Here is a 24,900-nt window from a genome sequence, read left to right on the forward strand (position 1 = left end):
TAATGGTTTATCATGGTATGCTTTCTTTCTGCAAGGGTGCGTCATAATGAAAGAATTAAGTAATATGAAGAAAGACATATTATATGAATATAACCAAACATCGATAAGATCAAATCTTTACGTCTCCTTTTTAATAGTAATGCAAATAACACTTACGTGTGTTGACTAGCATGTCTAGTCAATGCACTTTCTTTCTATCAGTCAGTTAATAAATCAGTTTCTAGGAGCTTGTGCGCCCCCTTGCGCCACACGGTATACCGTGCATTGCCTTCATATTTTTACAGAGCTGAGAGGTATTAGTACGAAGAAAAAGAGTTTCAAACAGTCTCACAATTAACCGTCATATCTTATGATCTTTAGACAAATCAAGTGTTCTTTAAAAGCAAGCCAATATTTGATAACATATGTTTTGATAATAAATGATAATAAATTTTGTAGGTTGCAGCCCCTCGTGATCAAAAGTGCCGTTCATTTGGAGTTTGTTTCCTCCGGGTATAGACTTTGGCAGGTGGATTGCATTACATGTAAACGATCCTCAACGCAAATTTCATTTGTGTTATCTTAAAGGAATAGTTCATCCGTCATTATTCGTTCACGCCTTTTTTTGTTCATTTGTCTCTTTGGTTTTGTGTCTTTACAGTGGAATGCAGTGGGGGCCAGTGATGTTTGTTTACCAACATTTCTCAAAATTTCGTTTACACGTCTCTATTTGTCATAATGCTTCAAAATATGCTGCAACCAAAAGATGACAACATGTAAAGTTGACATCTTGAACAACGCCACCTGTAATGCTGCACAGAGTTCTAAAGAAGTTGTGGTGTAACCGACCGCGGTCTGAAAGGTTTGGTAAATGCTATTGCAGTGCTGAAGAGGACCACAATAGAAACCTGTCCTTGTTTTAATCCATTTACACCGTGAACACCAAAAGCACAGAGATCACTTACAGCTAGTTTCCTTTCTGGTTTAACCCAAAAAGGTTTGGTTCACTTAAAGTGCACTACATGTACACAAACCACTCTAGTCCCCTCGGTGTGAACCGATGTGAAATGTTGCTCTCGTGGTTACAATGAGTTCAAGGGTTCTCAAAACATGTTACAAAAAAAGCAATAAACATTGCAAATGAAACGACAGGCTTAATCTAACGTTCACATTCATAGAGTCTGTTTAAAATTAGACACTTTGACAAATAGTTTATGAAATAATCTTTATCTGAACACGAGTTGACAAGTAAAGTGGGCACATTTATTTCACGAATCCTTAAATATTTGGTCATTCGGACTTTGTTCGATCGTGTCTAATAAATAATCACCAGCAATTCATGTAACAAGTTTATAATATTTCAAATATTTCCATATTGCCTTTAGACACATTTGTTTGTGTCAGAAGTGAAACTGGGGGAGTTTTGTTGCGTGGGCTCAAGCCTCTTCTGCATTTTCAAGCACTGAGCTGTAGCACCGATAGAGGGTTCAAGACTTCATATGACTGCAGTATGTGGTTTGCCTCATGTGCAAAATAAAGTTTTGATACTGGGCTCTTTTGTCATATCCTGCGGAGGCAGAGATAGCAGACAGAATCTTCTCCATCTTCTTGAATGTGTATGAAATGAATAAGGTGAAAATCATTTCCTTTTAGCATACTTAGTTTATAAGCTTAAATTAAATGTGTATATATGCTTGGACAAAGATCATATTTATGGTAAAAATATCAAGACTCTCTTTACAACTGTGTACTGTGCACATACTATACAACTGTGTCTAAATGTACATATGTTATTTTTCTCTTAATCATTTGAAAAAATAAATACATCAAATTCCCAGTTCACCAAGTGTATTGTTATTTGGAGCAGCATTTCTTTACGTGGCAAAACAACTGGGAAAAAAATCAAACATTATTACACAACCATATTTCAAAAACATAATTTTGCTTTTCAGTTATTTATTCATTAATATATAAAGACATCGGGTATTGCAGTACACTAAAAATAAACTCCAGTTTTTATTTAATGTTACTTCATTCTTTTTGTTAACATTTTTATCTTGCAAATGTTTTTGCTTATGCAGGCAATAGGCCTATTAATATTTCAAGCCCGACTGAATAAATCTGACCACGACACAGTTTATATCATCTTCTGTCTATTGAGTGTATCAGCATGTTTGTTGGCTTTGAAATGTCACTTTTACATTGTAGACTTGCCATGTTTTGAAAACAAGGGTAAAAATTTGAAACTAAAGAATGTCGCAGATTTAATCTTTCTGTTCTGCAAAAAATAAACACTAGCTCAAAACTACATGCACACAAATGCTATTAGAATCACTTATACTTACCTGGCACTAGATTTTGTAACTTCCAAGGGTTCAACTGCAAGTGAGATTTTGTTTATGTTATAACAATATTGCTGATTTTGTTTTAAACTGAGGATTTTCATTCTGAAAACTAAAGTTATTTACTGACCTGTAATAAGTCAGTATCACAAAGTGATACTTTATGCAACTCACTATATGACTCTCCACTATCATTATAGAGGCTTGGTAATGTATAGCCTAAATGTTCTTATAAATGAATCAATGTGTGTCGATGTACAGTAAGATAGCTTCTGCGAGGGATTACAAAATAACACAAAGGTTTACCGTATATGGAATGGTGGTGATGTCAATGGTTCAAGATCCTTATCAGGAATTCAAAAGAAAGGAAAGTTTGGTTGAAAACCCCCTTGGCATCAGACCTTTAATGTTTGATGTGCAACAAAGTTAAACACAGGCAAAAACAAGGGGAAGCACAGATTCTCTGAATCAGTCTTTGAATCAGAGAGATCACGATGATGACAGCTTTCCTGTAGCTCAGTGGTTAGAGTATGATGCTAGAAACGCCAAAGTCGTGGATTCGATCCTATGGGATTGCACATACTCAGAGACAATGTACAGTATAATGCAATGTAAGTCGCTTTGGATAAAATCGTCTGCCAAATGCGTAAATGTAAATGATGACTTTGCATCCAGAATAAACGTTTGTGTTTACATAATATGTGTACTGTGCATGTTCATTTTGTATTTATAAACACATACATGTATACATATTTAGAAAATATTGACATCAATTAAAATGATAAATGTTTATTATAGTCTTCTGAAATATATGTATCTATGTTTATGTTCTTCTAAATACAAAACGAATGTGCACAGTATACTGACATATATCGTGTAACCACAAACTTTTATTCTGGATGCGATACAACCCATACAATGGAAGTCAATGGGGATCAGTGTTGTCGGGTTATCAACATATATATTTTTTGTATTCTGTCGTACAGTCATATAGGTTTGCAATGACATGAGGGTGAATAAATGATGAGAGAAGTTTCATTTCGGGGGGAACGATCCCTTAAAACAGAGGTTCTCAGGGGCCGTGGCCTACAAGGGGACCCGGCGGACTGCAAAGGGGTCTCAGAATGACTAATCATTTTAAATGAGAAAAAATGAGCACAGAAATTCATTTTAAAACAGCTAAAAACCAAGATGTTACGCATATTTACAATTTTCCATTTTGAGAGTGGGAGGGGGGACTTTTAATGTTGTTGGATACGGCCTTGGAGTCAAAAAGGTTGAGAACTACTGCTTTAAAAGTTCTTTATGGGACCACCCAGACATAAAGACTTTAATTAACCTTTATTTTAATCAGGAAGCTTGGAAGCTTCTATTCAAATACAACAGACAACAAATAACAATAAAGACAAAGGAGTAAATACAAAAAAATGTACAAAAAACTAGGGAGCTCCAAACCGAGGCAGCCATCTGAGACTCCATCTAGGAATCCGCTGTCAAAATATGATTCGGCGAAAGACAACTTAAATCCAGTATCTTTAGGAAACTTAAATAACAAAGCTCAGTTCCTGGACTCTGAGAATGGTGAGAAAAGTGAGGTAAGCATTTCAATGTAATGCCTGGCTTGTCTTTGTAGCGCTGTGGTTTATGTGCTTTTTCTGCTGGGGTTTGCATCATTTTCAACCACAGCGAGCAGAATGCCACGTCACACATGAACAGAATTTCCTGCACAGGTGCTATGGAGTTTCTGAGCAGAGAATGCATTTTGTCACATCTTCATTTCTGCTCAAGGGAAAGTCAACCAGTCACACGGGTAAGAACGACATTCGTTTGTCGAGTAAAATGTTTTATCCGTTTTTGAAACAAATCTCTGCCAAACAGCAGAACATGCTTTGATGCTTTCCCTTTTGGTTGTTAGGATCTTCTGTGTCTGGACGTTCAAGGTGGCACGGAAGTGTACTGCAGGTTTTGGCTATCACGATGTCCCACGACGACAATGGTACCACCAACGAAACCTGTCAGATCCATGATGGCACACTGTCTCCCTTCTTGCCCATTGGCTACATCATCATCTGTTGTGTGGGACTTCTCTGCAACACCGTCACCATCTACATATTTTTCCTCCGCCGGCACGCAGATTCTTCCATGGCCGTGTACATGCGTCACCTAGCATTGGCGGACACCCTCCTGGTCCTGTGTTTGCCGCTGCGTGTCTACTACCACAATAAAGAAGGACCCTTTTATCTGTGCAAGGTGGTAGGCACCTTCTTTTACATAAACATGTATTCAAGCATCCTGTTCCTCAGTCTTATCAGCCTGGATCGCTACCTGAAAATCATCAAACCCGTGTGGGTCTACCGTATCCAAAAGACGAGGTGGAGCCAAATGGTGAGTTATTCCATCTGGATGGTCCTCATATTGGGAACGAGCCCCTTCCTTGCAAGCAACGACCAGACACATCCGTGCAACAAGATCTGCTTCCACTTCCACAGGAAGGGGATTGTCGGAGGAGTTGTTAACTTGACCACCGTGCTGCTCTTTTGGTTTTTTTACCTGGCTTTTCTTTGTTTTTATGTGAAGATCACCAATAAACTCAGGACTATGTCGCTCGGAAACGGCGACCCTAAGGGACAAAGTCGAAAAAAGAAGGTCATCATAAAGACTTTCTTGGTGCCGGCCATTTTTACGGTGTGCTTCGTGCCTTATCATATAATACGCATACCGTACGTTCTGGCTCAAATGAACGTGATTGGAGATCTTCAGATACAACAGTTGTTTCACATCTTAAATGAGAGCACCTTGCTTCTATCCACTCTTAATAGCTGCCTAGACCCAGTTATCTATTATTTCCTGTCTGGCACATACAGGAAAACCATTTTGTGTGCCATACAGGGCAAGTTCAAAAACATGTATGCTTTAAACAGAAGACGAATCAGCATAAACCGCTCGCTCACTGAAATTTAGGTTAACAGACCTTTGCAGTAATTTGAGACTTGTGACAACTAAGGATAAACTATTTATCCAACAAAATAAAGTCGCTTAACTGATAGAAAACTACACGTCGACTAGCTTGAAAAAGAAAGATCGTGTCTTGCTTATTTGGTCACCACTTAATTCCTAAATTATTACCATACCCGAATATGATATCACAAAATTATTTGTTGTTCTTTGTTGGTTCAAGTTATGCGGTTGCCTTTAAAGTTTAAAGAGTCAATTTACTTAACTCAATTCATTTCTTATTGAGTCGACTAAACTTGTTGAGTTCATATTTAAGGCAACTGGCTAACTTATTTTCTTTAAGTTGAACCAACAATTTTTGGCCGGCAAAGTTCGGATTGCTTCATTATTATTCTAAAATGTGGAAACATGAATTATGATCTTAATTTGACGTGTGTTGTATGTTTTGAAGCGTCTTTCGTGTTTCTGTAAGTACAGAAAACGTGTATATTGACTGTAGCATTTAGTGTATATTTGTGAATAGATTTATTGAAGCTATATACAAGATTATGTGTATGTACATATTCAAATGTCGTTCATGCTGTTGCTTTTGTTGAAACAGTAGTATTACGTATTATCATGACCTTTTTATGCTAGTTAAGTATGAGACATATAAAATGACCTTTCTAAATGTCGTGGCTCTCTCATAGACGTTATTGTTCCCTTGTGGTATGAGCCCTGTTATATGCATGACCCACTTTATATATATATATATGTGTCTTAGCCACATTAACCATCTGTTTAAACTAAAAGCAATTTGGGGAAAATCAGGTTAATGATGGTTCAAAAATGCTTTTATTCATTTTAGAAACGGATGACAAATACAAATTAAATGGGCAATGAAACAAAAAGGGAAAAGCGTGCAAAATACTCATATGTCTGTGGAAACACTGGTCCATTGATATCATGTTAAGCCAAGCTACACACAGAAAAAGGGACTATTCATTTTCTTTGATTCGATTGAGTTTATTCTATTCTATTTATTTTTTATTGGTTTATGAGTTATCAAAACAGCCGTCATTGAATGTTGTACTGTATTAGTTACTTGAATCGAGATAATATATAAAATCATACATATTTGTGTTGTAAAATGCATTACATTCTAATACATATTATTTGTCTAAATGCCTGTATTCTATTATTATCTGTACAGTTTTTGGAAAGAAATATATTATTTGAAGTTATTTACATTTTCTCATAAATTGTTTCTCTGATTGTTTACCTTTTTACTATTGTTGCATATTTGTTTTTCTTTAAAGACATATTTTTCAATACGTTTTTCATAAGTTTCAAATTTCATGCAAGGACTGCACGTCATGCACCTCAAATCAACACCGGAAAGCCTCTCATCTGGTGTGACGAATTCACAAGTTTAGTAAACTATGCGTTTATTGAACAGCTTATTGAAAAATGAAATTTTAATTTCAATATTTTATTTTAATTTGATAACGTTTATTTTAAATCAACCACAAACTCATGTGCCAAGAAATTTAAGAAATTTTCAAGAAATTTGTGTGCAGTTGTTGTAAGTAAACAAATATACAAGTCACGAGAAATAGGAATCCAAAACGCATTCTCCACCATTAGTGAAACACAAAATATATTATGACAAATGTCAAGGTGCTTATGTGTCCATGCAATGAAAGTCAATGTGATCTAGTGTTCTTTGGTTATCAACGTTCTTCAAAATATCTTCTTTTGTGTCCTGCAGAAGAAAGAAAGTCGTGCAGGTTAATAATGGCATTAGAGTAAGTAAATGATGAAAGAAATTTGTTTTGCCATTGAATAAAACATGAAAATTGTTTAAGCTTTTGTTATAACCACAGACCTTATTATAGTAATTTACATTTTTTTAATGGGCCTAAATCCCATTTTTAAAAAAACATTGACTTTATGGTGATGGAAGCTGAAGTGCTTAAATGCTAACCCTTATTTGCATGCCAAAACATATCATCCTTGCGGCGCTCTATGGACAGTGACGACATTTTTTGTATTTTGGACATTCATATTTGGCACAACAGAAGTCAAGTGAAGTTATTCCTTAACCTTTCTCCTCATTTGGTTTCAAGGCGAAAGCGTCAACGTAGTTTGCAATGCGGGTGCATCAAAATTTGATCTGGCAAAGCAGACGATTTTCTGTGGAAATTCAGGAATACTTTACAATAAGGTTTTATTTGTTCACATTAGACTTCATTAACTAAAAATGTGTCTATTTACATTGACATATCTATATTTAGTCAAATAAACTGTTACTGTAGCTAATGCATTTCTTTGGATAACAAATACGACCTTACAATTCATGTACATTTCCTCCAGTTCATTCCAGAAAGACATTTTATGGCTTCAGAAGACTCGAATTAAAGAGCATGCAGGGTGTGATGTCTGTGAAACTCCTCGAACAATGTGAAAATTTTCAAAACATCACGTTTCAAAAACGGCCAGTGAGTTCACATTACAATATTATAGGCAAATTCCCAATAAAAAAAAGATGTGGATCAACTGTACCACCATATTGGATAGGGCAAGACAGCCTATAAACACATACAATTTTGACCATTTATATCTCATGGTAATTTGTGACGTTGTCACGAAATGTATATTGATTGTTGTTCACAGACGAGAATTTTCTTCTTTTCCACTTCACTCAGCACTTTTTTCATGTCAACCAGTACGATTATCAATTAAACATATTTTAAAATGCGATATATTTGGTATGTAATGTATAAATACAGTATAAAACAAAATCTGATGGGAATTCGTACCTGTTTCAGGAGTTGGCTCGAGATGGCTCATTCCTGTAAATTCCTATATGATCTCATTAGGTTTATATTAGGTTTACAGGCGGGGTTAGGGTGGGCTTCTATCATTGGTTTGCCATCTATAAATTTTGTTTCAGGAATGATAAAAATATGCCCACGTTGTGGAGTAAACATATGTACGGCCCCCTCTGCTGGTAGCTATACAGAAAATCAAACACTCATTCACAAAGACTTATGGGAATAATATGAAATATAAATGAAAAAATATTTTTTAATAGAGGAATTACGCACACAAACAACATGACAAATTGACTCCACTCACAGTCGACATGGCAGAGATTTGACATCACATGAGCTCCTCGAGTTCGATGGGAGTCAATTGTAATCTTACCCACCATTGATAAATGCAAAGGCGCTACTGGCTCTCATTTCAGAGGCTGATTGTGTTACTAAGCAACTGTGTTAACAGTCATATCCTTTCACCATCTGTTGCCAATCCATTTCAGTGCCCACTGATTCAAATGGCAGCCACTTAATGAACACGGTGGGCATGATATCATTCATGAAATGGCTAAGCCACACTAAACCATGCCATATATATACAGTACATTCATCTGCACAATAATTGGAGATTTCCCCGTCCTTTTGTGTCATTTCATTACTCTTTTGCTCCGTTTTTTTGCTCAGAAAAAGAGATGGATTACAAGATCAAGAGGAGCGCAAAGAATGAGAATGAGAATTGTTTGTTTTTTCTCACGCATTATTATCTGAGGGAGCCACGGACATTTTCAGCAGCCGTATTTTATGGGTTTTGTCAATAAGTTTACATGGACATGTGTTAATTTTATGACGTAATATAAAAAACGACTCACTTACCCAATAGTGATCATATCTGTTCAATAAAAGTGAACACAGCAGTAAAAAGTACAGCATCTAAAATACCCTTACAAACACCCTACTAACACATTCAGCGATTCTTTATCCCCATTTCCTTCATTTATGCTAAAACCATCAAAATAATATTTGTTTTAGCGTTTTCTTTACTTTACATCTGATTTGACGTAAATAAACAAAGCAACAAAAATGGTAATACTTTTTTATTTGACGGAGAAATGGCAATAGCTAGGCACAGTTTGTCACAAAAGGAATCTCAAGCGAGCGTCAGCTTTAAGAAAATTCATGAGGTTTAAAGAAATATTTTAGGTGTTTTAGTCAAGTCATTTGCACATTTTATGCAAGGTATTTAAAACTCACAATTGTCCTTTTGAAAACAAGTCAAGATTATTAGTCAACCTTTTTGTCTGTCACTGCCTTTTGCAAATATCAGTATTAAACCATTTCAAAAGTAAAAATGTTTTCCATTTCCTGAAAAATAGCTCATTTTGACATCCGAGGTTTCAACATGCAAACACTTACTTTTGCAAAATAATATATGTCGTCCCTTGAAGCTAAAGCGTGTACATTTTTATGTGAAAAAATCTCATCCTTATATTTAATCATATGCAGTGATATAAAAACAGTAAATATCCCACAAAACTGTGGTGTTAATAAAACAATTGCAACACTGGCTTAACCAACAATGTGAATTTACACATATTTACTGTATAACACGTTTTGGTTTTCTGGGGGAGTGTTCAGAACACCTTGGGGAAAATCAATTATTTTTATGAATTAATAACATCAAAGACATGTTTGCTATAAATGAATGGATGTTAGGCTTCCTCAACTCCATGGTCCTCAATTGGTTTAGCTGGAACAGCCACATATTCCACTGACTTTACACTCTGTTGTTTATTCCTGACAAAAGATATACATGTTTTGTTACACGACCATAACAAGGAAAGACTTGCTATGACAGCAGGCAGAATGGAATGGATTGTGTGTCTGGCGGTGTGATACTGACTCTTTGGACACTTTGTGCTTCTTTTTCTTCAGCTGGTGTGTGATGAACCAAACCAGCAAGACGATTAAAAGGGCTCCCAGAATTGCCCCAATAACCACTCCAGCGATTGCTCCACCGTTCAGCTCTGCGCAAACATAAATTTCAATGATCAGTATGCAGTAATGCTGGCCTACATGTAAATCTGAATCACTGCGGTTAGTATAGACAACACTGCGAGTAGTATAGACGAATAAGTAAGTACCTGTGTGCAGTACAACACTGCAAGTGGCGAAACCTAGAACGTTGGATGCGTTACACTGATATTCGCCGAACTCAAATTCAGAGATGTTTCTGATGTACATGACCCCTGTTGTCACGGCTAGAACAGAGAACAAAACACACACACACAGTAAATTCAGCATTTCTCAGCATATGGTTTGAATGTAATTGGTATTGTACCACAGTAAAGATGCACCTGTTTGGCCAAGCACTCTGCTGCTCCTGCCCTGCTGGAGTTTAGTCCAGGTGTAGTTAGGGCTTGGACTGCCTTTCTCGGAGTGACATGTGAGGGTGACCAAATGACCCATCTCCACAGTGCCGTGGACAGCACAATAGGGAACAGATGGTTTCTCTTTAAAAGAAGACAAAGTCATCATACCTTGATACCAAAAATATGAAAATGGCCCACAAAAATTACCGATTTGATAGGGTCTAGGTTGCAAATATGTAGGGCGCACAAACAACCCGACTATTGTAATTCACTTATAAAGGCAAAGTTCATACAAAAATGTATCATTTACTCAATCTCTTGTCATTTCAAACCTGTGTGAGTTTCTTTCTTCTGCAGAACACAAAAGAAGATATTTTGAAGAATGTCAGTCACCGAACAATGCAGGTACACAATCTTTAGCATTGGTTTTTCTGTAATAGAAGTTAATGGGTAAAGCCATTGTTTGTGTTCTGCAGAAGAAGGAAACTCATACAGGTTTGAAATAAAAACAGGGTAAGTAGCGATGACAGAATTTTCATTTTGGAGTGAACCATCCCTTCAATTCAAATTGTATGTAATTGATTTTGGTGTTGCGGAGACACGTACACAATGTTGCCCTAAAATCTTACTACACCTCATCTTAAAATATCTTAGAAGGCAGCATCTTCTGTTACCTAATGAGGGAGCTTGTGAAGTGTAAACAGAGACTTATATAGAAATGAAAACCCATATTTCCCTTCTGTTCTAATTCTTATAACTGACAATGAAGAGACTAGTCGACAGTAGTTCCCATGGTAACCAGTGTGGTTACTAGCAGAGCCATTGAAAAACAGAGTTACGATAGACGTCTGTTGGAAGAATGCAGAAGTAACTAGTGTCGTGGAGCGACCAATAGTCCCAAACACCGCACTGAAGCCCATTCATTTCAGTGTTAACTAGTTGGTGAAATAGCTGTCTAGTTGGTGAAATAGCGGCATGTTTATATATTTTAACCAGTTGGCGGATATATTACGGTGGCCCACTGACGCAAAACACAACGGAAATTTAAAAGGAAATATAAGTTCACAACACAACGTAAACAAGCAATTGCTAAATGACTAAATGTAAATGTAATTGCATTCGAACGCGCTGTGTAACAATAACTTATTTGATCATATGAAATAGTTTGCCATTGACATTCAGTTTTCCATCAGTAGAGCACACTTTCCTTTTAAATGCTTCAAACAAAAAATGCTACTAAAACCACTAAAACAACAACCAGCAAAATTCGCACCTCCAACCTGGCATGAAGCAGCTTTTTTTCATGCCTAAAGTGCCCCCTAGTGGTCGGGAGCATTTCTCTATTTGCTTTTAAAATTTCCTTGTGTTTTGGAGTAGTGGGCCACCGCACGTATCTTATATTGATAGTTTTTTATTCATAGATTTATATTCATAGATTTTATATTCAGATTACACCCCTGACAAAATGCTGATATAAATGTTGTCAACGTATGTATTTAGTGTACACAATGTGCTACTATATTTAGCAAACATTATAGTTGCTGTTATCTGTCGTGATGAAATCCATTTAAATAGGTTGACATCACGGATATGTTTGGAACAATTGAGGGCTCCATGAACGAGCGGCGAGATCGAGTGTCGTAACTCTCATATTCAACAGCTCTGGTTACTAGGGCCGGTGTGGTTGTCCTGGTAACTGGGTAAATGAGCGTGAGCTACAGTACAGATAGCACTCAGGAATCAAGATCAGTGCAGAATTAATTCCAGACTGTAAATCTGAACAAATCTGTTTATTATGAAGGTACATCACAGTAAAACCCTTTAAATTTTAAATCCTGTTCTGGTCCATAACAAACACTTAAAAATATTGGTTGAAGCACATCTACGAGAGTGTGAATGTTAAACTTAACCTGACCATCTGCAGTACTGTTGAGAAGCTGTGTTCACCGCATCATCATTAAGTCTTAAAAATTAAGTGATATACATTTGGAAGATATTTGGAAGAATGTGAGTAACGGTTACTCACATTCTTCCAAATATCTTCCTTTGTGTTTAGCAGAACATAGACATTTATGCAGATTTGGAACAATCTGATGATTAGATTGTTTGTGATGCCAACAATATCACTTTTGGGTGAACTATCCCTTTAAGGCTGAATACAATTGTTCATGTTTGAAGAGTATGTTGATGTTTTACCAAGCACTTTGACAAGGACAGAAGCAGAAGTGATGCCCTCGATGTCAGGGATGTTGTGAGCTTCACAGGTGTATGATCCAGAATCAGCGGGCTGCATGTTGTTGATGGAGATTGAGGCGTTCATAGTTGTGTTGACTTGATTGAGCATAGTCAGTCTGCCCTTAAACTGAGGACTGATGTATGCGGTTCCAGACTGGTAGAAATATACCTTCATTGCAATGTACAAAAAGCTATAAGTCAATTCATATATTGAATCACATAAAGGTTTTGTAGTTATCGCATTTAATTCCAACGAAACATAATAATATGCATATGTGTATTAGGCAATTTGCGTGGATAACACAGCCTTTTATGTTATGATTGTGACTTTCAAGCACAACTGAATATTGCATACATTGAAAAATACTTTGACAAGAACGACACGTTTGATTCAGCACATATACTGTGTCAGTGTCAAACCACCTGGGAAACGCGACCACGGACAGCCCACACTTTCTCTAAACACTCATCTGGTTGTGTGTGCGCGTGTATACATTGTTAATATATTACAAAAGTACTATATATTATATAAGGAATACAAAATGAATTGGCGTTTTCATGTAGTAAAAGGATATGTGAAAACGAATAATTGAATATATTGCTTTATATTTTTCAGTGTAATGTACCTCTACAAGAATCAATTTGAGGTGATAGGTACATTATTTTCTATGATGCGGATTTAATATTTAATGTTGCACAATGAAATCTTAAAAAACTTTAGGTTTTTAGTGTGAGAATTTCTGACCAACGATAATATACCAACCATATCTAGATTTAATATATATATGCAAATACAGGAAGCCATGGGTGGTAGTGCTGTGTTGACCGTCTAGGGCGTATATACTGTAAGATTGCCGAGGCAATTAATGCATTTCATTCATCTTGACACACCAAAATGTATGTGCACTATTTAATATAGGCCTATAGAAGGCAACATCAGACTATTCAGAAGTAACTATACTTGTTTCAAAATAGCCAAGTTAAAGACAATGTGGAAAAAAATGATTCACATCTAATAAGCCTCTGGGCATTTCCTGGCCACTCGAAACATTTACATTGGATTCCATGAATCACAATGTATCAAAATGACATCTGAAAGTGGTTCACTGAATCTCAATTAGGCATTAATTACAGTTTTATATTCATAATGGAGTGCGATATCACAATTAATAATGGTTCTGAATCAGAAATCGATTTTATTTCCAAGCACTGCAGGATACGAAACAGAGAGGTATTGTACTCCGAAAATCACCAAAGGCCTCTTTCTGTATTCTAACATTAGTTCTTAATTTGTATAGATTTATTCAAAGAACACTCATGTACCAATGATGGGGTTGGCGGGAATCTGGGTGAATACTAAAAATCATCCCAGACCTGCTCACAGGTCACAACAACAAAACAAACCTGTTGAGGACTGATGGAGGATCTGCTGTAGAAGGTCCACTGCACGAGGAGGTTGGTGGTGGGCTGATTGGTGGTGAAGGTGCACTGTAGATAGATGGTTTCACCCACGGTCACATTGATGAAATTCTTAGGGACCTTTACAGTGATGGAGTTTGTGGAGTCTACAACAGAATTTAAGTTTAAGCATTTCTATTCATTAGGTGAGCCATTCTTGAATCATTCAAACCATTATCACACTGAAATAAAAATTCAGAGCCCGGTTTTCTAGTGATCTAAATTTGTCAATGCGCTCAGCTGAGGTTTAATAAATTCATCACTTGGGGTAACAGTTCTTTCAATAGGCACTTAACAAAACTTGAACCAAAAAAAATCAAGATGCAACAAGTTAATAAGACATTTGAGTTGGAGAGGACTGAACATTTTCTACCGTGTTCGAAAATACAACGACACGGAACTAAACTGACCCCTTAATAATGCAATAAGCCCCATAAATAAATTTTTTATAATTGATTTCTTAACACAGTCAGAAAATATCGCGTCAATTAATATCACATTGGAAAGCAGCATTCATTCAAGCAGAACAAATATAAGTGTAGTTACTTACCTATGAAAGCAAGCAAAAGAACAGAAAGCAAAAACATTTTTGAAAATCTGACTTGAACCCGTCGAAAATAAGACGGAGATACAGTATGTGTAAACGGTTCTCAAACTAACAAAGAGGTTTTTTCATAAGCGTAACTTATCTCTTCGATCCCAAAAAGTAAACACCCTCTAACTGACGAATCAAATCATTTAACGCCCATATCTTAGTATTCATGAAACCCATAATCATATTGACCTGGAGCCAAGTGCAACAAACACTCTCTGAGAAAAACTACCCTTACAATTAGAACTAAGCGCTTTCCTAACATTAACGGCTTTGTTGCAGCCATATGACATACCAACAATTGTGATACCGTGACAAAAGTGTAAAAGTGTATCAAAAGGACGCATCACAAATCATCACTGACACTAGCGTTTGCCGAAACGTTCAATTTCATAAACTTATTATGACCTACAGTTTCATGTAATTTGTAAGTTGGAGAAAACAATCCCATCCCTTGTCTCCATGTTCTTTGTCAGAGTATCAAAAGCGGTTTCTGCCTCGTTGCCATTTATAGTACAAATCTGAAAGTGCTTCACATCGAAGAAAATAATAATGACTCAACAATAGAAAAATGTATACTCTACAAAAATAAAACTGCACTGTTCTGAAACTATTCTAAAATGGACATGTGTATTTGAATTTAAACCGGAACAATGACTTGAATGATTCACTCAGCTAGGACTGACCCCAAATATTAATTATTAACCAAAGAAGAAACACTTTTAAATGATTCAATGAATCAGAATCAACCAAAATAGATCTAGTCGATTCAGTAGTGAATGACCAAAATGGGAATGAACCAAAACCCACTTAAATGATTCAGTATCAAGTGTGACAAACCTACATAATTGAATATAAAGTGTGACAGACTAAAATGCTCCAACTAAAATCCATCTAAATGAGTTGCGCACCAAAATGAATCAGAGTCAGATAAAAGGGATTGAAATGATTCAGCATCAAGGTAACAGACTGAAGTCAACCAGAGGGAATCAAACGTGTCGCACCGAAACAAATCAACCACCAAAACAGACATAAATGATTCAGTATCAAGTGATAGACATACATCTACATAATATGATGACATGTCTAGATGAAATACAAACAGACCTAAATGATTCAGTATCAAGCGTGGAAGAATGAAATGAATCAGGATCAATGAAAACAGGCCTAAGTGATTCAGTATCACCCATGACAGACCAAAACGAATCAGAACTAACCTAAATAAATCGAAATGATTAACTTTCTTGTGTGTCAGACCAAACCACATTTAGAACCTATTAGAAAAGATTCAGCATCACTTGTCACAGACCAAAATAAATCAAAATGAACCAAAACGTATCTAAAAGACTCGGAATCAAACACGACGTACCAAAATAAATCAAACAACAAAACAGACATACATGATTCGGTATTACGTGACAGATCTACATAAAATCTAAAATGACAGATCGAAATGATCCAACCAAACAGATCTAAGTGTGGAAGAATAAACTAAACTAAATTAATCTGAAAAATGAATGAGGACCAATCAAAACAAGTGATTCAGTATAAACCACGACAGACCGAAATCACTATCAATTATTATTTAATCAGTATTAAAATTATAAGAGCAAACCAAAAATGGACCAAAAATGTGCTAGCCTACGCCTGAAATGATTTAAGACCAACCAAAACAGACCTATGTGATTCAGTACCGAAATGATTATAAACCAAAAGAAAGCAAAATGATTCAACATTAACCGTTTATGAAACGAAAAAAATCGGAACAAAAAGCTCTTATCAAAATAAACGTCAAACAGCTCACACCCAAACAGGCAGCACATATATTTGCATTGTGAGTAGCGATTCAAGAAAAGTCACAAGATTAATCATCAAACAGGGTAACAGCAACCAAGACCTGTTTGAACTAGTGCACGTTCCCACACAAACTTGACATATTTTGTTGATATAGTGAATAGCAAGTCTTATCACCAAACAACTCTTTGAAAGAAAAGGGCATGGGAGCTGTAATCGACCAACTATTAGTGTCATGAAACGTGGTGGAAGAACCCAATTGCAGACAGCTTTGGTGAAGGGGTTAACAAGACTTATAATAAAACAAAACAACCACCCACAATGGGGGAAAACACTACTCAAACTAAATACAAAAACTGAAACCAAACACTTCCCACATGGGGGGCAAAAACAAAACTACTAGGAATCTTAAACAGGAGTATACATACAACACAACGGGAACTCTGAACATGACCAAGGGAACAAGTACAACGAACGAGCACAAGACAATAGACATGAGGGCATCTTATAGGAAAACTAACAATGGGCAGGTGTGGGTACTGAAACACTCAGGGAAGGTTAACGAGACAAGGGCGGGAAACACTGACGAGACATGAGAAAGCACATGGCAAGTCAGAATCAAAACAAAGCCATGTCTTTCTCACACAAAACCAAAGGCTATGCCATGACTCTGCTGTAAGACCAAGAATAAACATGACATGATAGCGGAATCATGACAATTAGACTAGCATAACACTACATTTAGCATTTAAGAGACGTGTCTGAAGGGTTTAGGTTAACGTGTTGTTGACACTGACGCCAAAAACCAACATCTTGACCCAACCAGATAAAGAACGAGTGTATGTTGTATCTTTATTTTGGCAATAACCTCCCTTCTTCCAAAGTATGGGTGCAAACTGAAACACCTGCAGCGACTTTATTTCAGAAAGAGCATTTTCATCCTGGTTGCTATGGAAATGCGCTGAAGACCGCCCCGCCAAGGTTATCCTTAGTTCAATGAAAACACATGAGACATTCTCCTGGAGCCACATACCGATGCTTTTTAAGTGTCAGATGGCACAAAAACCGTTGACAAAAGGAACGTACGTAATGGTCATTCAATGGTATCATAATCCTTAGGTGTGATCAGAGTGAATACGCCAGATCATTGAATGTAGTGTTTCTTGGCAGGTTGGCATTGGCAGATAAGAAAAATATGTGAATTGTGTTGAACGCAGCAAGCAGACACACGTCGCAGTGTTCGGTAAACCACCACAACGAGGTCACTTTGGATATTTTTTTGGCACTGTTTGAAAGGTTTGTCATGGGTCCAAAAAAGAAACCACAGAATGGATCAATGTCAAATGAATGATCTTGTTAGATCCCACACATTTATCAAGTGGCCCAAGCTAAAGGAGGTTCTTCACTTGCACCCGCTCAAAAAGACAGCCCCGGTGGTTACCAGAACGTAGTATGGTTTTCATTTTTTGGGGGCTGAGATGCGAGAACACCAGCATCCAAAACAGTGTTTAATGAATAGTTTGTGTCCGTGCAACACTGCAAACCAAAAAGTGTGGATATTTGTATGAGGCTAATCTGTAACATTTCCCAAACCTTCAGCACGCAGCGGTATACAAAACTCTCCTTTGACATGACAGCACATGTACCTGTTGCATTCGAGTGTCCCGTATGTTGATGTGCATGATTCAGATTCATGATGTAAACGTAGTTCAAAAATGTAAATGAAGAATTCCTCATTGGAGCCTAGGGACGGCCGAGGAAACTTCTATATCTTGCATCGCATCTTCTCATACGTAAAAGCAAAAAGCATCTTTCCGGCTTATAATCATATACAGTACATGCAAACATGTATGTCTTGTCTGGAAAAGATGATTGGCCACACTCATTTGACATTTTTCAAAATGAATATGGTGGAGAATTGCATTACGACACTTATATATATCAATTGTATTTTCCAGTAGATTTCAATATAATTTTGACTCTTAAGGGGGCAGCATGTGTAAAAAAACTTAACTTAAATGCATCGTAAGTCACTTTGAATGTAAGCATCTGCAAAAAGCATAATGTATATGAATACTGTTCGAATACTGGCCGGTTTGGGGATCATTCGAGAGCGATGGTTGGCTACTTCCATGTATGGATCTGGATGAGGAGATGCATTCCTGTAAAATTTAGACAACCATCACCATTACACTGAAAGATGGAGCTGAGCCATATCTAGAGTCCAATATCAGAGGTTTAACTTTACTTTACTTTACTTTACTTTTATAAACCGACGTATCTTACTTAGCGCATGCGTTTGGCAAAACCCCACATTTTCTGCTTGCAATGAACGTCGATTATTATATTATAATTATTACATACAGACTTTATGGTTTATTGTTAGTTTTAAGAAAAACAACAACCAGTTGCCGTATAAGCCTCAGTACCAATAGAGGGCGGTGTTGATCAAGAAAACACAGTCAAGCATCTGCTGCCCTGAGCTGAAGGGAGTTGGAGCCAAGTGATGACAAAGACGTGTGTGCCTCAGTCAACAAAATGGCTCACATCTCCTCTCCCGTCCTCTAGAGAAAGCAGGCGAGATGTTAGCTGTGATTACATTCCAGCTAGATTCGCTCTCTCTACGCTGTGCCATAGCACGTCTCATACATGGGTCACATGCCAGAGAGATATAAAAAACACTAAATCACAGTCTATCCACAGGATATTTGTGCCAGTACCAGTGCTGAAGCATCTGATGAAACATTGTGCTGCTCATCTGTGGTATAAAGACAAAGACGTGTGCCTGGCTATGTGTAAACCACAAGGGAATGTCTGTTTGTCTGAAACAGACAATGAAATTGCATTGTAATTACTAGTGATAATTTGAGCCAGTCATTAATCTCATTCGAGGCAATCTTGTTTCACGTGAAGCAATTGGCAGATGTTTTTGGAGGGTTGCTTGTGGATGGCAAATAAAACGAGCAAATGCGTGTATTAGAGGACACGGGAGCTAGAAAAAGAAAAATAGAGTCACTAGTGCAGCAATGGTCATATGGTAAAGATAAAAGAGCGCAAAGTCTTAATATTTTATTAGACACATTTCTCATCTTCTATGTTCATCCCTGACTGAACAGTACTATACAGTATGTACATATGTGTCTGCGTGTGCATTTATGCGTGCATATGTGGGACGACCTTAAATGCACATCATTTACATTAAAAACTATAAATCGACTCAGAATTACCATGTCGCAGTATTTTGCTGTGTTAGCATTAGCTGTTGTGAACATTTTGTCAAAAGAGAATCTTAAATGCATGGTCGGTATCTCACAGATCTTGAACGCTAACATTTTGTTCCGTGTAGCCTACATTGGCAGTCAAAATACATAAACGTAACACAATTGAATAAAAATAAAATCACCTTTTTACTGAAGGTATCATATTTATTTACTGTACAGCACACCGTATAAAAATGCAAAAACTACTGTCAGAAAATGACAAGTACATTTTCCCTTTATTTTAACGTACAATTGCGTTAATGCTAAAATGTAATTTAATGCAGTGCAAAATGTAAAATACAGGTACAACAACTGTAAAAAGTGAATAATGAAAATGCTTCAGATGAATACATTATATTGTGCCCTACTTTTACCGCTTTGTTTAGAGTGTATGTAACAAACTAATTGAGATTTGATCTAACTTTGTCACAAAAACGCATCAGTGCATCACACGTGTGATGTGTGTCTTACCTAAGTCCAGGTATTAACAGGAACTGATCTTTTAATTTCACTTGGGCTATAAAAGCCTTATTGTACTTCTAGAATATTTTTGTCCTTTCCATGAATAGGATGATCCTGTCCTCAGACATCTTCTTCCCCACAGCAGATTTCCCAGTCTATTTATAGCTTTAGAGGACACCGTGGAACTGTAGCCTATATGAGATTTTTGTGTAGCCATTTGGCTTTTATCAAAAGCTGATGGTACACTCTTAAAAATAAAGGTGCTATGCAGGGAACATGCCATAGAAGAAACATATTTGGTTCCCTGAAGAATAAGTTATAACCGTTTTTCAGTCATTGGTTGTGTATAAAGGTTTTCTTGTGCAAGAGAATGGTTCTGTGGATAAGTATCTTATACATGTAGAATCATACAGTTTGAGAAAGAGGGTCTTAGGAACCTTAGGAACATGGTATGATTCTACCGGCAGATATGACTACATGCAAGCTGTAATAAGGTTTACAGGTACAGAATAATTTGCAAGGGAATCACAAATTTATATATAATTTCGATTTATAAATATTCTCCAATATTCAGACCATTTTTTATTTATTTATGACTATTTAAAGTGATAGTTCACCCAAATTTTTTTAATTCTGTCATAATTTACTCACCTTCAGATTGTTCCCAATCTGTATACATCTCTTTGTTCTGTTCAATATTGAACAATATTGTTAACCGGTACCCCATTGACTTGAGAAGTGAATGGGGGTCAGTGATGTTCGGTTACCAACTTTCTTCGAAATATCTTCTTGTGTGTTCTGCAGATGCAGAATGTGTTATACCCCCATACTACCAATGGGTCACCCTAACCCTAGGAATGCTGGCTGGACGTCTGATGCATAAGGCTCACTTTTCTGGAAACACTTCACCAAGTTGGAAGTCGTCATCTGATTGAATTCCACAGGATTTCTAAAAGACGTGCGCGTTGTGTTCTTTAAAGCGGAGCTATCATGTTATGTCATGCATTCACTTTACACTGTTCAACATACTGGTTTCTCATGCTTAACATGGTCAACTTGTTAAAAAATGTGTTGGACATATGATGTAGTATTTCTGTACTTGATACACTACCCGTGCACTCCAACTCGTTTCGGAAAGAGTCGTCACAGGGATCCTATTCCTTTTATTAGCCAAAAGCATGGCAAGGCGAAGGTTCATGGCATTTCAGTGATGGATGTTATATAAATGGTGGATATAACGCTGGATTTGGAGATCATTTGAAACTAATAGATAGTGCGGCCCAGCGCTTAAAGATGCCGGACATGAAATGCACAAGGTAAGTCAAACTAAGTCATACGTCTGTGTTGTGTTGGCAATCAGCGTGTACGTGCATAATGGACAGAAAATGTAGGGATTAATGTGACTACGTTTTGCTTGCTCGTGCTATAGTCCCATCCTGGGGCAGCTCGTGTTTTTGCAGAAATAATCGTACAGCTGTATCTCTCATTTATAAATGTGATCAACTGAAATCCTCTTCAAAGATACAACGTATGCAATACTAATGTATAGGCGCTCAAGATTAATATGAGATTGGCAGAAAATGCCTGTTATACACATCCCGAAAGTATGCAAGGTTCACGGTATAAACGCATAAATATTGTTGTTAACTTTTGACATATTCGTGAATGTACACCGCTCTGAGTGACTGTGGGGATATTTCCACGCCTCTAAATGAAACATGGTTGGTTGCTTTACCTCTCAGTCAAATGGCTTCTTGGTTGGGCCTTGGCTCTTCTGTTAGGCTTTGCTAATATCACAGAAATAACAAGAGAAAAGACAACTCACCGTAGGCCTTATTTATTGTTTGGTCAAAGATCAAATCTCGTGGTTGGTACCCTCTTTCAGGTCATGTATATAATAGTGTACTCTTAAAAGATTCACGTGGTACTACACATATTTTCAAATGCCCTCTAAAATAAAATAAAATAAAGTTCTTACCCTTATAACCAATTAGCACGAAGCAAATCACATCTGCGGCGGTGATGCAAATATACCGATTTAAATAAGGGACACTTTGACTCGCGTCCTGTCAAAACAACAAAACAATCAAGTCACATACTAAACAATTTCTTTGGGCCTTACAGAAAGTAAAGTATTCACTAATACGTCTTGTTTTAACATACAAACACTCTTCACCGAGCAAGCCTAAACTCACACAAGGAGGCGGCGGAGTGGAAAAGGCATCTTCCACCTCTTTGACTGTTTTTGCTTCCTTTCCCCTCACCGGAGCAGCCAAGAGCTTCTGGCCCATGTTAATGCAACCTCTCAATATTTTATGTTTTTATATGGAGTGCTGACAATAGAACAAGGAAATGGACGGCACATTTCGCTGATCTAGTTCGGTGCTCTGCTTCCATCCTCCCAGCAGATCTTTGCACTCCCAGCCCCATAAGTGCCTCACCTCCACTGGGAACATTTTCAAAGTTTTCTAAGGCAAGATGGAGTAAAAACAACAACTCGGTATTTCCCCCAAGATTCTATATAGAGCCTTCATTTCTCTGCCTAACACCCCCTTTAATCCATGTGCGCATGTTTATATTTTGCGATTCCATCTCTGATGTCTGATTTAGTCTGTTCCATTGGGGTAAGAATTGTGTTTTGTGCATTGTGCACATTAGTTATGTCCACAGAATCTTCCATCAGAATAAGCAAGAATGGGAGAAAATGTGTTCTGCTCAAGGGCAGAGTGGCAAATTTCCCCTTCGGGAATCCAGGTGGAGGAAACCTCTGTCTGAAGTAAAAGTCTTTGATGGTGAAGCAGTAGTGACATGTGTGCACGGCCTCAGAGATTCACTGGCAATGTCAGCTGGCATCTTACCCAAATTGGGTACAAAATAAGGCCTGATACTCTAGAAGGAAGTGGACTTTTTAACAAGCGACCAATGAAAGGGGTGCCTTTACATGCATAGGGCCCAAGAGCTCATGGAAAAGGCTTTTTTGATCGTGTCTGCATTTATATAACCTTTACATTATTATTCAAAGATCACAAACTATGCATCATTTGAGAGATAAACACTCAACATTTATGTTCTGAACTTGAATTTTCACTCAATAATACACAAAAAACAGAGGCGCATATATATAAGGGCTTAATCATCTAAAGATGTTTATCGTCAACCGCCAGGAGATGAAAGTAAATATATAAAAAGATTGCATTAAATATTAAATGAACATCAAGAAATACAAAAAGGAGAAAAGACAAGGGTGTAGTGGGGTTAAGTAACGTTACATTATTCTGGGCTGGCAGGCTAGTAAGGATACATTTTGTGGTGATAGACCACTTCAGAAGATGTATATAACACTATAGAGAAATATCCTGTTTCATTTTTTACAAAATACAACGCACAGAACACTTTTAACTGAATTAAAATATTAAACAAAAATCTTTCGGATCTAAGAGTTAAAAATAATGAAATAATATACAACATACATGTAAGAATATTTTGTTTTTTTATATTTTCCCTATGTACGTAACACTTTACAAGTGTAAAGTATGTCACATTTATTGAAATGAATCTCCTTTTTTTAGAATGTAAATTTGTTTTCTGTAATAGGTAAGTTGTTACCATGTCGGCAACGACAGTGACACCTGGAGGAGCATGATTGGGAGGAACGGCCCCCCTGATCTGAACCCGAGCGGTGTTCAGTTATTGGACTTCTGTGCTAGTCACAGTTTGTCTATAACGAACACCATGTTCAAGCATAAGGGTGTCCATCAGTGCACGTGGCACCAGGACACCCTAGGCCGCAGGTCGATGATCAACTTTGTGGTCGTTTCTTCTGACCTGCGACCATATGTTTTGGACACTCGGGTTAAGAGAGGGGCGGAGCTGTCAACTCATCACCACCTGGTGGTGAGTTGGATCCGATGGCAGGAGAGGAAGCTGGACAGACTCGGCAGACCCAAACGTACTGTAAGGGTCTGCTGGGAACGCCTGGCCGAGTCTCCTGTCAGAGAGATCTTTAACTCCCACCTCCGGCAGAGCTTCAACCAGATCCCGAGGGAGGCTAGAGACATTGAGTCCGAGTGGACCATGTTCGCCGCCTCCACTGTCGAAGCGGCCACTCGGAGCTGTGGCCGTAAAGTCTCCGGTGCCTTTCGAGGCGGGAATCCCCGAACCCGGTGGTGGACACCGGAAGTAAGGGAAACCGTCAAGCTGAAGAAGGAGTCTTATCGGGCCTGGTTGGCTTGTGGGACTCGTGAGGCAGCTGACAGGTACCGGCAGGCCAAGCGGACTACTGCCTGGATGGTTGTGGAGGCAAAAACTCGGGCCTGGGAGGAGTTTGGTGAGGCCATGGAGAAGGACTATCGACTGGCCTCGAAGAGATTCTGGCAAACCGTCCGGCGCCTCAGGAGAGGGAAACAGTGCCCTACCAATGCTGTTTACAGTGGAGGTGGGAGGCTGTTGACCTCAACTGGGGATGTCGTCGGACGGTGGAAGGAGTACTTCGAGGATCTCCTCAATCCCACCGTCACGTCCTCCATTGAGGAAGCAGAAGCTGAGGGCTCAGAGGTGGACTCGTCCATCACCCAAGCCGAAGTCACTGAGGTAGTCAAGAAACTCCTCAGTGGCAAGGCACCAGGGGTGGATGAGATTCGCCCTGAGTACCTC

General features: G+C 37.7%; 2 protein-coding genes across 2 annotated transcripts; one reads left to right on the plus strand and one right to left on the minus strand.

Annotated features, from left to right (window-relative positions):
* The first annotated feature begins 4,031 nt into the window (after positions 1-4,031).
* On the plus strand, positions 4,032-6,588 carry gpr34l (G protein-coupled receptor 34 like). The gene is made up of 2 exons (XM_079485767.1): positions 4,032-4,131; positions 4,237-6,588. Exons 1-2 carry the CDS (start codon positions 4,077-4,079, stop codon positions 5,280-5,282), a joined length of 1,101 nt encoding a protein of 366 aa, XP_079341893.1. The 5' UTR covers positions 4,032-4,076; the 3' UTR covers positions 5,283-6,588.
* A 2,568-nt stretch (positions 6,589-9,156) lies between these two features.
* LOC306911051 (V-set and immunoglobulin domain-containing protein 1-like) lies at positions 9,157-14,796 on the minus strand. Its single transcript, XM_079486078.1, has 7 exons — positions 14,690-14,796; positions 14,086-14,246; positions 12,643-12,850; positions 10,432-10,587; positions 10,219-10,335; positions 9,978-10,101; positions 9,157-9,871 (listed from the first exon to the last, which is right to left on the minus strand). The coding sequence occupies exons 1-7, from the start codon at positions 14,724-14,726 to the stop codon at positions 9,787-9,789; spliced, it is 888 nt and encodes a 295-aa protein (XP_079342204.1). The 5' UTR covers positions 14,727-14,796; the 3' UTR covers positions 9,157-9,786.
* Positions 14,797-24,900: the final 10,104 nt, after the last annotated feature.

The sequence above is a fragment of the Barbatula barbatula genome, assembly GCF_947034865.1.
Source record: "Barbatula barbatula genome assembly, chromosome: 22".
In the NCBI taxonomy this organism is placed as follows: Eukaryota; Metazoa; Chordata; class Actinopteri; order Cypriniformes; family Nemacheilidae; genus Barbatula; species Barbatula barbatula.